Source organism: Vulpes lagopus, chromosome 7, assembly GCF_018345385.1.
Source record: "Vulpes lagopus strain Blue_001 chromosome 7, ASM1834538v1, whole genome shotgun sequence".
NCBI lineage: Eukaryota > Metazoa > Chordata > Mammalia > Carnivora > Canidae > Vulpes > Vulpes lagopus.
The window spans coordinates 103524838-103541914 of record NC_054830.1 but is presented as its reverse complement, the minus strand read 5'-3'; the positions used below and the strand labels follow the sequence as shown (position 1 = coordinate 103541914).

The following is a 17077-nucleotide window of genomic DNA, read 5'->3' as shown; positions in this document are numbered from 1 at the left end:
CAGAATTTTGTGAAAGTAATATTAAGAAGGGTGAAATTATTATAGGGCTTTATATAACAATGAGGTAGTCTGAATCAAAGGCAGAGTATGGTGATAGGAGCTCTGCCTGTAGGAAACTCGTAGAACCCCAGTCTCCTCACAGATCCCAGAATATAAGCAGCATTTTCATAATGTCCTTACCCAACACCTCTGTGAGAATATAATGAGTTTATTAATGCATTTGAAACTTCTAAAATACCAGTGGAGATTATTCTTATGATCAATGTAATAAAACAGTAATGAAATAAAACTACTAATTCATAAATACTCTACTGATGAAAAGTTATTCCAAATCTGGAAGTCCCCTTTCCATTTTCTATTTAAAAAATAATGGAGATGGGATCCCTGGGTGGCGCAGCGGTTTGGCGCCTGCCTTTGGCCCAGGGCGCGATCCTGGAGACCCGGGATCGAATCCCACATCGGGCTCCCGGTGCAGGGAGCCTGCTTCTTCCTCCGCCTGTGTCTCTGCCTCTCTCTCTCTCTCTGTGACTATCATAAATAAATAAAAAAATTAAAAAAAAAATAATGGAGAGACCCCTGAGTGGCTCAGCAGTTGAGCAACTGTATTCAGCTCAGGGCATTATCTCGGGGTCCTGGGATCGAGTCCTGTATGGGGCTCCCTATAGGGAGTCTGCTTCTCTCTCTGCCTACGTCTCTGTGTGTCTCTCATGAATAAATAAATAAAATCTTTTAAAAATAATGGAGAGGAAAAAAATTATTTTATGACTTCCCAACGATATACAACCTGGGACTATATTTTACCAACAGAACCACAGTACAGATGATGTAGGTTTTTCTATAGCCTCACAGCAATGAAGTGTAGATTCATTAGCATAATCTTCAGAGGTATACAATAAAAATGAATAAAAAATCCCAACAAGTAAAGACAATGGAGATAAAAATAAACTCATGGACTTTTTTGATTTACTTTTTGGCTGGCTTCCTGGAAACAGAGTAAAGAAGAAAACTAGCACATCTAGCCATCGTCTAAAAAAATTTTTTTTTCTCATTTCCAGATAAGAAGCACCACCAGATATAGGCTGAAGTAGGAGCTGGGGAGTAACGATCTCCACACCACTTGCTTGGCTACACGCAAGAGAAAGATGTCATTTTTTTTTTTTTTTGAGAAAGATGTCATTTAAGTAGCTCTAATTAGTCTTTAGGCACGCTGCAAGCACCTTGTGAATTTGCTCCAAGTTTCTAAAGGCTAAGTTCTCTCTAGCTCTCTATTTAAGACAAATTAAGCCATAAAAATTTGTGCCCTGCTCCTCAAAAAGAAATGCTTTCAAAAATAAAGTAAAAAGACCACCCTGAAATGACAGAATTAAAATTTGTCATGCTTGTAAACAACCAACTTGAAAAGTGAAGGACTGGAAATATTAAAAAACAAAACTGCTAAACCAATGATTGATGTTCTGAGCAATGTGAGGAAAATAAACTCAACCAGCAGTTGAATGAGATTTAGACAAGTTTTTTGTTTCAGTTTTGTTTTTTTTTTTTCAGAGATGGGACATACAGTCTAGCAAAATTCCTTTGCTAATTGAAATCAAATTTCAAGAGCAAAATAAAAGAAACACCAGGTACCCACAAATCAGTCATTGGTGTCTGGGGGTAAGGAGTAGGGAAGGAAAGGGTAAAGAGGAAAGGAGAGGGTAGGAGAGACTGAGAAAGTACAAGAACCAAGAGGGAGGAAATAGAATCATTTATTGAACTTATATGGGAAATAGGGCATGGCAGCTATTAAAGAGGTTTGTGGCTGGGGAAAATAATTTCAATTCTTTGATGTTAGAGCTTCATATGGAACATTTATATTTACAATCATATAATTCACATTTTATTAGAAAATGTTGGGTAGATTCTATTAACTTATTTTTCTGTGTTTTTGTTTGTTTTGTTTTTACTTATTGAAAAATATCAAGTGATTATAGAAAAAAAACAGATAACTCATAGCATGGGAGTGATGTGAAATGGAGGAATATGTTACCATGTGCTGACAACTGTGTAAAATGAATCAGGAAACACTGAACACTGCAGTAGAGAAGTTAAGGCACTACTTAAATGTGAAGCACTAGTGTGGCAGTCAAAGATAAATCAACAATACAGGGCAATACCAGTAGTTTATTTTCTTTACTTTAAAAAAAATATATTATTTATCTGAGGGGCAGTGATTTCCTGTGAGTCACTTTCTCATTTTAAAGTGCTGAATTTCCCATCTCACAAATAATCAGGCTGTTGCAACATCATCTGTATTATTTACAGTTGGATTTTTTGAATTGTTCCTATTATGCAAACCAAAAGGACATATTAGTAGTAGTAAAAGAATTCATAATAACAGCACTGGTAATTTTCATAGTTTCCAGTATTTATTAGGCATTTTCTTTGTTCCAGACACTCCCCTAAAAACTATATATGTATTAATTCATTAAATTGTCCTAATCATTCTAGGAGGCAGGTACTATTATTAATCCTATGACACTGATGAGGAAACTGAGGCACAAACTCTTCAGAAGCAAGAAGAGCTTAGGATGATTTAACAGAAGTTCTTGAGAAGAACGTGAGCCCTTGTAACAATGTATCCACTAAAGAAAAGGAGTGAATACATATATTTATATTTTAAAACTTTAAATATATTCCCCCAAAACCAGAAAAAATAAAAACCTCCTATTTCACTAAACTTCTCTTATCAGATTTATAAGCACTCGTGTTACAGAATACATATTACATGATGTGGATTATTTGTCATTTCTTTTTTTTAAGATTTATTTATTTAATTGAGAGAGAGGGTGCATGCACAAGTGTGAGGGTCAGGGTGGAGGGAGAGAGAATCTTAAGAAGACACCTCACTGAGTGTGAAGCTGGACTCACAACCCTGAGATCATGACCTGCACCAAAATCAAGATTCAGATGCTTAACCAGCTGAGCCAGCCAGGCGCTCCTATTCTTTGTCATTTGAAACTCTTTCATGGATAAAACCACTTAGATATGGCTTGGTAGAAGAGACACACACAGGCTAATAGTTCAATTTGGTGTAAATCCTCTAGCTTAAATGTGGGCTTTTTGTTTGTTTCTTTGTTTGTTTTAGGAGAATGAATCTCTTAATGTCTAAGATTTAATATTTATATAATAAATATTAATCAGTGTCTATTGATTTCTAGATTTAGAATCAATTTTCAGAATTTTAGGAAGAGCAGGAAGGGTCTTACGCATTCTCATTCTGCCCTCAATCAGAACAAAACACCGAAGTCAGGAGTTTCTAAATTGACGAATGAGCTTACAAAGGGCTTCTGTGCCCTTGAACTCTCTGAAATTAATGTATACATAAATTGGGTGTCATTTGTTTCCAAGTGATGTTTAAAATGCTTGCCAGATTTTAAAAAGGATCTAGCTTCCCCAGAGGGTTAACTGTACTAAGTGACATGCCCATGGTCACAGAATAGCTTAGCTTAGAATTTAGTTTCCAGTTTTCTATCTTCTTATTCAATGTTCTTCCTAATAGAACTTTAAAAATAATATTAAACAGACCAAAAAAGCCAACTGAAACCATTTATATGTCATTTATTCTTTGGAAAATTTCACTTTGACTAGAGTCTAAGAACACAATGGAAGACCTCTAGTTCTCAGATTTCCAACACGAGTGTTTAAAAATGTATATTTCAAAATATCTAGACAGTCTTCCCAGGCAAAAATCCATCATTTTTGAATTAGGTATGACATATATATGTATGGTCATTATGACTTCAAAAACTGCTACAGTTCTGAGTGGCCAATTCGAGAGAATAGCAGTCTTGAGTTTGACTGACTCATATAAGAATTTTGGCTCTGCCTCAAACTACTAGCTACTAATTATAAACAAGTTACTTGATTGATTTTTAAAAGTTTAACAGTTTCTTCATCTGTAAAACTGATGATAACAACTAGCTTTTGAGGTTGTTCTGAACATTATAGATAAACTATCCATGATTTCATACATGGTATAAAATCTGTGTTGGTGTGCCCAACACACCACAGGTATCCAAATAATTACATCTATTTTAACTTTTTATCTTTGTTGTTGACATAAAAAGTAGAGTTTAAAATTTTACCTTATATTTAGTCCTGGCCAACAATTTTTAAAAATTCCATTTGAATATGGCTTTTAAAGTGAAATATGAATTATGATCCTACTAATAGAAATAAATTACTGGTAGCAGTGAAGAATAATTATGTTTTAGGGGGAAAACACCTTTTTTAAAAAATCTAGGACTGAAATAATTATATTGAAGTTTTGCTAGTTATATTCCAATAAATAATCTGCCACTAATTAATATTCCTGGGTTTATAAGAAGTTGAAGATACATACAGAGATACCGAGGCAAGTAAACCACCTTCGGAATCAGTGAGAGATAGATGCATTTGACCTTACTTCTGCAACCACAGGGCTCTGATGCATTTGGATCTCTGATGAGTTGCCATATCGTGTCATTGCCTCAGATTAATTATACCATAAAATAGGAAATGAAATACTAAAATGCAATGTTTTATCTAAGGTTTAATGCCCAATGATAAAATGGATTTTTAGGCAAAATGGTGAGTCTGGACATTTAGATTCAAGCCAGTAACTTAGTCAGACACACGGTCTATCCATAGGAAAGCAGTGTAAAGGAGGTGGGCCCATGTAACCATGAGTTGAGGAATCAGAAGAGCTCACTTCCAGTTTGAGTTCTATTCTTATATATGATGTGAATACACACACACACACACACACACACACACACACACACACACATATATACACAGTAAAACACTGTTGTGCGTACGGTAAATGATAAAATTCATAAGAAAGCTATGTAGAGCTAACTCGTAGAAGTCAGAAGTAAAAGAAAATTTCACTCACATGCTGAATTTAACCAAACAAATGGGTAAACAAAAATCAGAATCAGACCTATAAATACAGAGAACAAACCACTGGTTGCCAGAGGAAAGGGGGGATGAAAGGATGGGTAAAATGGGTGAAGGGGAGTGGGAGATACAGGTTTCCAATTACGGGATAGATAAATCATGGGAATAAAAGGCACAACATAGGGAATATGGCCAATGGTACTTTAGTAGCTAGCCTTGTATGGGGAGAGATGGACACTACACTTGTGGTGAGCACAGCATAACCTAAAGAGAAGTTGAATCAGTTGCATAAGACTTATGTTGTATACTTAAAACTAATGTGACATTGTTTGTCAAATCTATTTAAATTGAAAATTTTTTTAAAAAAGGTTTCAGCTGAGGAATTGACACTCAGAGAAGGTGAGGTTACATGACTAGTAAGTGACTAGTAAGTGACTAGTAAGCTGTGATCTAAACCCAGATTTCTTTGCTCTTCATCTTTTGGTTTATCCATTTCTTTTTTGCTACTTTAGTAAAAGTAATGAGCATCTTTGGATTCTATAAGATTAAACAGATAATTAATTATTATTTTATGTAGACGTAAGTATTAGTTTCCATTTAGTCTTTGACCATATATAGTTTAAACTATGAAAATATATCCTATCACCTCTCTTCCTCAGGAGTTACTGATATCTCTTAAGGACAGCTTCCACATGGAGGGGATGCCAACAGTAACTGTACTAGTCAAAATTTTAATTGTGTTTCCATACTGCTTGCTCTATAATTCAACAATTTTAAGTGTTTCTGTAGTTAGAAATCTCTTGAATTTATTCTACATTTTCCTCAGCATAAATAAAATGACTGTAATTTGGAAACATGTCATGAAGTATTACTAGTTTCATGAAATTCAATAAACACACTGGTGCTGACACACAGTTCCCCATTCCTTATTTTATTTCCCTGCCACTGCTCAGTGGAGGTAGTGGAAAGGTTTGGCTCCAGGAAACAGAGATAAAGATAATAGGAATCACTGTGGCAACTTCCAGCGTTCCTTTATTGTCTGTCAGACCACTCTGCAAAGTAAACATGAAGAGGAGCTGCACCACTGAGAGAACAGCAGCAAAAATGTCCAAAGTAAACCTTCAACCAAAATCTTTCAAGTTATCACCACAGGTGGAACCCCAAACAAGCATGTTCAATTTTATAAATTGTGCATGAGGTCTCTTAACATTTAAATACTCTTGAAAAATCTGGCTCTGTGTTATCAAAGCTCCCTTTATGTGAGAAGCCTTAGTTAGCAGTTGTGTGATTCCTGTTGCCAGCATTCCTTTTCCGTGCTTAAGATATAGGACTGTGGCTTACCCCCTTAAATATCTGCCGAGTAGGGCTTAATCTAAGATAAAATACCATTCGAGGTTGTAATCTAGATTAAAGCTCTCTATATAGCCCATAAACTTCAATTAAATGCTTCTAACCTTTTGCATACGAGTTAAAATTGAAAGACTTTTGGTTTCTAGGTCAGCTCTAGATTTAGGATATATTTGTGAGCACAGAGCTATAAAAAGGCAGGTTTTAGCCTGATTCAAGTGCTTTTGCTTTCGTACTGTAAAAAGAGCATAGAAATGGAATGGACATAGCTTCCATCGATCATAATAAAGGTACAAGGAAGAATATTTTTTGTCCTTCGACATACTTTACTGTTCAAAGATGATGGAAAATAACAGGTTAAAGAAAATAATGATAAAGTGGGCAAAAGTACAAGGTGACAGTAGTACTGAATGACCTAAATTCCGAGTGGAAATAATGCTATACAATACAGCAAAGGCAGACGGACAAGTTCTCCAGCCAAGATTATGCCAAATAGGTTCTCAATTTATATTCATTTAATTTCTATAACTTACCTGTTTCACTAATGGCAAAAAGATCTCCTCCTCCACTTGTGACTTGGTTTAGTTTCTTACTAACTACGGAGTTGATTTAGGAGACTTGAGACAAGAAATTGCTTTTTGTTTAACTTTTTAAAGTGAGAAATACAGAGATAAATTATAAATGCTATATGTTAATCCTCCACATATACCAATTACAGTTTTCAAATAGGACTTGAAGCAATTGCCTGTTTGACACCCCCTGCGTGAAGAACTAGCATTGGTGAAATTTTTACAAACCTGATCATATTTTTTTCATATGGAGAAAAGTTAACTCTTGAACTTCTAGTATCTTCAATAGCCTCAAAAAAGGGTTATAATATTTTCCAACTTTTGATGTTGATTGATTGTGAGAATTCTACAAAATATATCTATGCCACGTAAAACCATTTTGAAGAGACGGGGGTGCAGGTATGATAGGCTTGCTTAAATGCAGAAAGATAGTTCTTCCTAAAGAACTGGAAATAAATGTATTGGTTGCCTTTTGTGCTTGCTGGGAAAGCTTTTAAGCAGCATCTCATTTTCAAATTAATTTTGGACACTAAAGAAAGCATGTAGGACTTGGTTAGAGTTATGAGGTTAAATGGTAGTCATCACAGATTTGGGAAGCAGAAAAAAAGTGAAAGATATTTGGATGACTATAGATGACAATGTTTGAACTGCCAGGTTCTAAAAAGGACTGAGTATGAAGCTTGTATTATTTAATGCTTGACAAAACATCTGGAAGAGAGTAAGCAGTGAACTTTCATGTATGAAAAGGCCACAGAACTTTTCCAAAGGATGCCAATGAGGATGAATGTGGTATGTGGCAGTTGATGGTCTAGGTTAGCAATTATGACAGAAGGAAGGATTTAAGTGACATTATAAACTCTTTTTTTATGGACCGAAATGTACTACCATAGCCAAAAGAAACCTAAAAAAATGCTGAGTGTTGAACATGAGCTCCTAATTGATTTTAATATGCCATGTGAAGGGATTTATTACAAGAAAGGGATGAATAGAAAATACTCTCCTCATGAATCCTTTTAAGAAGCTAGGTATATTAGAGGTGTAATCCTCATCTTTTGGAGCAACCATTCCCTCTGGAATGCACTCTTTACTACAATTGTGAGAGATAGATTACCAAGCAGTCCACAAATTAGCAGTACCAGAGATTTCCAATATGCTTAATTTTAATTAATCACCACACCACCAACTCCTAACCTTTAGTCTGTCTCTAGTGGCTATCCAGGTTTATTTACAAACAAGTCCCCCGCACCCCCTCCCCCCGCCCATTTAAAAAAAAAAAAACAGTCAAGGAATATTTTCCAACAATCACCATTTACTTATAATGGTCAGCAGCCATCAATAAAATGGACAACTTTGATCTACTTCCCCTCTATAAGCATCAACTACATCATAAAGTCATCTAGAGTTGAAGCAAGAAGGTAATGAAAGATGCCTTTATGTTATATTGTGTTAGGGATATTGTGTGCCCATATATAGTACATTTGTATGGGAAAGAAAATGTGAGAACAAGTGGTACCTGCATGTTAATTAACTATTTCCACTGATAGCGAAAAACCTAGCTAAAACTATATTTTCATGCACACTCATAAACTCATGAAAATAAAAGTATAAATAACATTAGAACAAGGGGTAGTGGAAAGGGAGGTGGGCGAGGGGTTGGGGTGACTGGGTGATGGGCACTGAGTGGGGCACTTGGCGGAATGAGCACTGGGTGTTATGCTATATGTTGGCAAATTGAACTCCAATAAAAAAAAAAAAAACGAATTTCCTTACCTTCTATTGCTGATAGGAGAACCCGAGAATGATCATATGCAATTACATTTGCATATCTATTCTTTGGTTTGTTTACTTCCAAGTTTGAATGTTCCCATGTGAACTGCTGGCCGGGGTCAATTGACTTTAAAAGAAAAACAGCACACACATACACAAAATCAATACTTAATAACACCAGATTATAGTCATTCATCACAAGAAACAAACATGACTTAAGAAGCAAAGTCTGAAGTCACACTGTGTCAATGATGATCCTAGCTATGAAGCTGGACACTGATATAACCAGCATAACATGAAATGATTAACCATAGTAAAAAACAGTGATGGTCATCAACATTGATTCAAATGAAAAAAAAAAAATCAATGTAGATGTTCTGTGAATATTGGAAAGGCAGGGTTTTAAAAATTGTTTTGCTTTTCTATTTCCTTCTCTGCAGCTGTACTTTACAAGTTATTGGGTTCAATATTCCGTCTAGTTCTGTGAACATTATTTTATCTTGATTATTCTCCCTACACTTTCCTGTCGAGACCGAATCTCACCCTTTAAATTTACTAGCTAGCTTCACTGGTCACAGGCTTCACTGTTTTTTCTTCACCTACAGGCTGACAACTTGATGGCAACTTAGAACTGTGCCTGTTTCTCCATAAAACACTGACCAGTATCACAAGGCATTTCATACAATTCAAACAGTTAAGAATAATAGTAAAGAAAGAAAGTTGGTTAAATCTAATAATCATCTTCAAATATCAATTTATAACCCAATGCAGATAGGATCTAATTGCTTTTCTGTTTATTACACTATTTATTATTATGTGTCATGTTCACAAAGTTTGCTTCTTTTTGTTCTTTATTTTAAACTAATTTTTTCCGACTTCTAATGCCTTTTTTAATGCCTTCATTCAACCCATTACTCAATAACCTATAATAAAATATTGCATAGATATAAAATAATATATACATTTTTATAGTGAAAACAGAACCATTATTTTGAGACTGAATTCAGGATTTGATTATAAAACCCTGAGGAAAATTTTAATTTCCTGTAATGTTATGAAAATCAAAACATCTTCTATCATAGGACACTGACACTTTTTTAAGACATAATTTCATGGTATATGGAAATAAGAGTTCCGTAATTACATAAACATGATTTCAAATGATTAAAGTCAAGTTTTCAGAAATAATGATGAATTGACTTATATAAAGGTGAAATTCTTTAAAAAGTAAAGATACTATGTTACATTAATAGAATTTTTAGAAGTCGTTTTTGATGCTGGATATTAACTGTGCTTGGATGTACACATGTAGAACTGGAAAGTAAAACATATCCAACAAGTATCACAATGTTAAAGATGTATATATTTTGTGTTTAATAGAGATAGTAAAACTCACAAGTGTAAAGAGTCAACCTATTAACAGTCATGAACAGCCACCAAACATACTAAAATTCTCAGCAGTATAGATTGCAGTCTCTACTAAGGATTATAAAACCCTTTTCTTAGCCTATGCTAATCTATATATAACCAGTCCATCATTGAACAATATTCAGCACAATAACTATCCATGCTTTAGACTCTAAAGAATAATGAAATTAGGGGTCTTTCTAGTTTGTTCTTCCAGAGAAGCTCAGCATCTCCCCTGTGGAATGTACTTCTCTCCAAGTATTGGGTGAGGTGAAGCATGCAGATGCCCAGGTGGAAGCCTTCAAGTCAACCTTGAACCTTCTCCACACAAAGCAGCTTTATTTGGTGAGCAAGCCCTATCTTAAACTTTTCTTAAATCAGTCCCAAATCTACCAGCTCACTGTCACTCCCTAAATCCAATCCTTCAGTATTTGATGTCTTCTTGAATTCTCTCTTCAAACTCTCACTCCAGTGCACTTTCCATACCAAAACAGTCTTTCTGAAGCTCAGCTCTGGACAGGTTAGGTTCCTGCTTAAGAACCTCTACTGGCTCTGAGTAACCTACAGCTTAAATTCTCAAGTTCTAAGTCACAGTCCTACCTAAACATCTTTAATAATCTTTGCATCTACAAAGATAGCTCAATAAATTATGGTTCAGCAGACTTCCTTAAGTGAATTGAATTGATGAATAAATGTTGTTGAGAAGAGTTCATAAAGAGAATCATGGAACAATTCTTTCATGTAACATGGGAGTTAAAGAACAGACTATGGAAACTGCAATGTGCAGTGCACTATAGCTAACACTTTAACACTCGTCATCACATGGTTTAATAGTAAAGTATGTGATCCTGAAATTACAACTAGCAGTGAGTGATATTCCACTTTACACTGATGAGCATTGCTGAGGACATAATGGTCTTACACACTGTTCTCTAAAATATGCCAAGAAGCTCCTAGGCTCCCTGATGCACAGTGCTTTGGCAGAAGATATTACTCCCTCTGATGACCCTGTTCTTTAGACTAAGATCACTCACAAATATGTAAAGTGGCATGCATTTAATTAGACTAATGAAACTGCATCTCTCAACACAGACACTGTTAACCCATGTCCATTTCCACTCTTGCCATATATTCCCAGCCTTCTGAATGCTTGATTTGATACCTACATTGAAGAGTTTAAAAACCAGTCATGGAAACATGAGTTTTGTGTCAGATGCATTAATATGTTTAGGCTTAAAGGCTGACCGTTGAGAAGAAGACCTATAAGTAATAGGTAATTATAATAGCTGCTAGGTCATGCAGTATCCTGTTTAATTCTCACAAATCTTATGAAGTACATATCCTTGTTATTTTCCAGACAAGGAAATTGAAGTAAAGAAAGATTAATTCAATAAATCTTACTGAGGGCCTTCTCTGTGGCAGACATTGAGCAATTTGATGGTTATTTGTTCACACACCTAGACTCATACATTTACCCTCAAACCCAGGTCTGTGTGATTTCAAAGCCCAGCTAATGATTAACAGCTAGTAATTACCAAGTCATGATGCTACTTATCCTGAAGGCCACTGAAAGACAAGAAAGCCCAATATGTGAAACACACTTAAACATAACTATCCTTTATCTTGCCAGTCCAAAAGGTACTTCTTCCCAACTGATCATCCTCTGTCATTCTAGGGCAATTACATAAGAAATCAAGTTTTAGAAATGAGGTTGGCTTCACATGGATGATAAAACAGATGGGATGTAACTTACATTTATAGTCATTTTACGTGGATCAAACAAATATTGATTAAATAATGCTAAACTGTCTTTGTGCAACACATACTCATCTATCTGTATCTATCTGTCTGACTGAACATTTAACAATACACAGCACAGATCATTATTTTGGAGCTTGTCAGAAAGCTGAGAGCAGTAAACTCAGTAAGAAATAATGACTACAAAAAGTAGTGAGGTATAAGATGATTTTTTTTTCTATTGAGAAAAAATAAAACTGGTTGAGGAAAATCAAATTTCAATTATCCATCTTAATGAGGCAAAGGTACCATGGATGAATAAGACACTAATTCTCAAAACACACCTTTATTTTTTAAAGATTTATTTGTTTGAGAGAGAAAGAGCTCTAGCAGGAGGGGCTAGTAGAGGAGGGAGAGAGAGAAAGAGGGAGAGAGGACCTCAAGCAGATGAGGTCCTCATCTGCTAAGCTAAGCATGGAGCCCCTTGCAGGGTTCTATCTCACAACCCTGATCACAGCCAGAGCCAAAAACCAAGATTCAGATGCCTAACTGACTTTTTAGGTTTTTCTTAGTGCAGGTGATGGTATAGTGCTTTGCATCTCTGTGTTCTGGTTTCTCTTGCTGAATCCTCTTAAGGAAAAATAAAATGGCCAATATGGAAAAAAAGAACAACACAGGTCTGGAGAAGTTGACTTCGACTCTAATCTTATATTTTTGGCTAACTCACCATGACTGTGCATCTTCCTACTATAAAGTTAATCTGACATTACCCCAATATTATTCAAAACAATTTGAAATAAGCACCCTTGTTCCTAATGGATTCAAATTCTTCCTGCCGAGGGCATTTGGTTCTCCTCAGCTTGACTCTCAGATTATCTCTTCTCATCCTCTCAATTCTATTTATCCAAACAACTTTTGGTGAGATATCCCCTCCTTCCTAGAACTCAATCCCAAATTCTACCCTCATGAGCTGGAATCCTGGCCAAGTTTTCTGTAGCTGCCCTGGAGGAAAGTTTGCAAGTTGGAAATAAAGCAATGTAGATGTATTCAACGCAAATTTAATTAATGGATTTTTAAAAAATATATTTTATTTATTTATTCATGAGAGACCCAGAGAGAGAGGCAGAGGCATAGGCAGAGGGAGAAGCAGGCTCCCCTACAGGGAGCCTGATGAAGGACTGGATCTCAGGACCCTGGGATCACAAGCTGAGCCAAAGGCAGACACTCAACCACTGAGCCACCCAGGTGTCCCTGATTAATAGACTATTTTTAAAAAATAAGCTATATGGCATTTGTATATTGCATTGTCATGGAATTCGTAAACAAGAATGTTACTTCCTCATGTTTACTTTTGTTTCTCTAGGCAGTCAACAAGGCCCTGGAATATACTGAATGAAGAGTATGTAGTACCTAAACCTTCCCATGTCAAACCATATTACTTTGCTTCCTATCTGCACACGTAGCACATGACACACTCTCCTTCCAACCCCAATATGTGTGATTGAATCATTCTAATACTAACAGGACTTCAACTCAATAGCTTTGTCTTACTGAGCAGAGTGAGCAAAGAAAAACCTCCCGGCCATTTATTTTTACTTTTTAAAAATTTTGTTTATTTGAGAGAGAGAAAGAGAGAGAGAGAGAGAGAGAGAGAGAGAAAACACAGAAAGAGAGGGAGAGGGAGAAACAGGCTCTCCACTGAGCAGGAAGCTTGATATGGGGCTTGATCCCAGGATTCCATGATCATGACCTGAACCCAGCAGAAGGCAGTCACTTAACTGACTGAGTCACCCAGGCACCCCAAAACCTCCCTGTAATTTAAAGAAGAAAGGGAAAATCCAGAGCAGACAGCTGGTAATATCAAATACTATGCATTTATGTAGTCATTTACTTGATGGTCTGAAAGTTCTAATTTTTTTTAACCAACTAGAACTTTGTCTTAAAATAGGTTAAGTGGAAAAAAATAGGTAAGTGGAAAAATAAGCTACATTTAACTGATGGATCTATAATTTTGCACTATATTCTTGATAAAAAGCCAGATTTAAAATATATTTTATATCCAATAGTTATAATAACACTTATATCACATTTACTGTGTTTTCTTTGTGCTTCACATATGTTAAGCAATTTTATCTTCACAAAGAGCCTAGAAGTAGTATTACTATCACCATTCTGCAAATGAAGAAACTGAAATGCAGAGAAATGAAATAACTCTCTCAGGGTCAAACAGCTCGTAAGGTCCACTGGGGGACCTTGTATTCTGGACCCCATCTGAATGTCTGGTTGCCGTATTATGCTTTTTCCCTGGCCAAGTTTGAGAAGATTTCTTGATTGTTTTTTAATTATTCTCTTGAAACACAATGAGAGGTTTGGAAGCAAAAATCTTTATGGGGCTTCTAATCTATATTTATAATTCTAAACTCAAAACAAGAGAGTACTCATAAATTTGCACATCACATTATAGTCACTGAGCATAATGGCATCCAGAGTGACCTTTTTTGATAAAGCTAAAGTCATCAACTTAAAGCGAAGTCCTTTAAATATGGCCCTGTAAAATTTCAACGTCTCTAACCAAGAACAAAAATATAATTCACATGTGCAAACTCCCTACAATACTAGCTGTTCTGTGTCCCATCAAGAGAAAAACCTCAAACTATTCCCTTTAGAAACTCATCAAAGAAAAACCACAAAAAAGATACATCCTGTTTTTGTGTGTTTTAAAACAACTAACAAAAATTTAATTATATAGAAGGAATAGACCAGCTACTTGACGGGGCAAACTATGGGTCAGACTAACCAGTCTCTTCACAGGGAACTGAACTTTCCATGACCTTAACCTCCAGAGGAATACTATCCTTCCAGAGTTCCTAATCAGTAGGTTCATTTAGTCCTTAGTGTGCACCCACATATTTTCAAGCCCTTTTTGAGGCTTCGAAGAGCAATTTGCCATTGACTGTATTTCTGCAGTGAAGCCTTTAAAAAATCTCATTCATTCATATTCTCTCTCTCTTCAAGATTGAAAATGGTAAATTAATATGTATCCATTTGAAAAAGCCCCACGTTTGCTTAGTTGAGAAGGGCTATATTTTGCACAATTAGCAAAGGCCTGCAATTGGCATAATGAGTACTTTCTTCAAAGAGAAGAACATGAGTTTAGTTGAATCCAATGATGCTTTAAAAAGGGGAATGTGAGGAGGGAGTGGAAAGTGCAAAGTCTGCAGGTCAGAGCCTTTGAGTCTCGTTCTGGCTTTCTCTTTGCCCATGGTTAGCTTTCAGTCTGTTTGTTCTGTTCCTTTTTTCTATAATGTCTTTCCAGTGTCAGGTTGGTGCCTTCATCTTCTCTTTTCTCCTTTATCCAATTAGTTATCAAAACTTCTTAAGTCTTTTCCTATAAAAGCATCTTTGATCTGGACCACAATTAGAATCTGAAGGATTTAACAGGGGCTTTTCAAATGTCTCAATGTTAACTTATGAATGCATATGGGAGTTCTCCATCTATAAGTGGAAAGGTGAACAGTTTATAAATGTACAACACTTGTAAAGGCATTAATGATATTTCAATCAGGTATTTTTATGTACAGTTAAAATTTTTTTCCTCAAGTGATAAAATTGTATCAACTTATCAGTTGTCTTGTGGTTTGATTTGCAATCCCAATTATCACATATTATGTAACAAATACTTATAGAAAAGTACCTGAACTAATAATTTCTTTATTTACATTGGAACTGACATGTAGAGAAGCAAAGAGACACTATACTCATTGTAAGCCATTCAGCCATATAAAGTGAGTAAATATTAGAGGCAAGCAGCTGATGAGCATTTTTTTTTCCTAAATTATATCTTAGCACTAAGGATGAGGAAGAGTTAGCTTATTTCTTTCCATTCACTCCTAGAAGTATATTTAACTTTGTCCTTACTTATCATAAATTCAAAATGACAAAAAAAATAATGCAACAACAACAACAAACACTAGATTCTTTTTCAATCCAATAGGATGATGGTATGTGATCTCTGGAATGCAGGTTAAGTTATTTTACTACTTTCTATGTATGACTGGGAAAAAGACTATTTTTGACAGATCTTTTCAAATGAGAGTTCAGAAGAGAACACATAACTTAAAGATCTGAAGATTTAAAAGGCCAGATTTTTATTATACTTTTTAAAAAGATTTTTATTTGTTTATTTATTCATTAGAGACCCAGAGACCCAGAGAGAGAGAGAGAGAGAGAGAGAGAGAGAGAGAGGCAGAGACACAGGCACAGGGAGAAGCAGGCTCCATGCAGAAGCCTGACATGGGACTCGATTCCAGGACTCCAGCATCACACCCTGGGTCGAAGGCAGGCGCTAAGCCACTGAGCCACCCGGGAATCCCCATATACTCTCTTTTTTAATGTGCCTTAACATTTTCCTAGATAGTACTGAATGCAGAAAAGAAAAACTCCTAGTTACCAAAGGCAATGTTCTAGAAGAATGAAGGTAGTGATATATTTAATCATAATGTTTTAGTTTTTAGCTATTTATCTCCTATATCAAATTAAAGCGAGTAATAAGAAAGCAATGGACAGAATTATAGTTGATGTTCCTAAAAACTAGAGCTTCATAGTAATCATTTTTACAAATACAATTCACAGACTAGGATTTTTGATGATACTCGGAAAAGTGAAAAGAATTAAAAATTTTCCAGACAGTTTGGGGCAAGAAAATGTTATTAAAATTTTATTAAACTGCTCTGATTAAAGAGATAAAGTTGATTGAATTGATAGAAAGTAATTACAGTGTTTATAAAAAGAACTGTGTATAGGTAACAAATAAAATTATCTATTGATTGCAACCTATGTGCAGCACTAAACTGAATAAATTCACAGTGGCATCCTTTCTTTTCTGCAAATAACAGGGCACTAGATTCTGGCACCAAATTAACAAGATGAATGCACTAATTCCTCACCACTCTGTAAATGCTGCCACATTTGTATAGACTAAAAATATTAAGTAAAATAATACATGTAAAATACCTGATGCAAAGTTCTCAGTGAAAGAATGGTGGATGTTTTCCTTTTCCTGCCTCCATCTATTGACTTGTGTGAGAACACCCTGATTTAAGGCAATCTCAGTTTCCAAGGAATATCCACTTTCTCCCTTATGCTAAAAAGATCTCTTTCCACAATAAAGCATAAAACAGACACAATAGCCCAGTTAATCTAGGCAAAGAAATCCACCTCTGCCCTCCCACTTGCTACGTAACAACATGTCTGTCTACATAGTTTGGAAACTGATTTACTTATCTGAGGCAGGTAATAACAACAAACAAACAACAAAAACAAAACACAAATAA

General features: G+C 35.5%; 1 protein-coding gene across 40 annotated transcripts in view; it reads right to left on the bottom strand.

Moving 5' to 3' along the window:
* The window catches only part of PTPRD (protein tyrosine phosphatase receptor type D), a 508136-nt gene that overhangs the window by 72102 nt on the left and 418957 nt on the right, over positions 1-17077 (bottom strand). For all 40 annotated transcript variants that reach the window (XM_041763191.1, XM_041763202.1, XM_041763197.1 and 37 more), the window contains one exon: positions 8604-8727. In XM_041763191.1, the coding sequence (XP_041619125.1) occupies positions 8604-8727 (124 nt within the window). The remainder of the gene's footprint in view (positions 1-8603; positions 8728-17077) is intronic.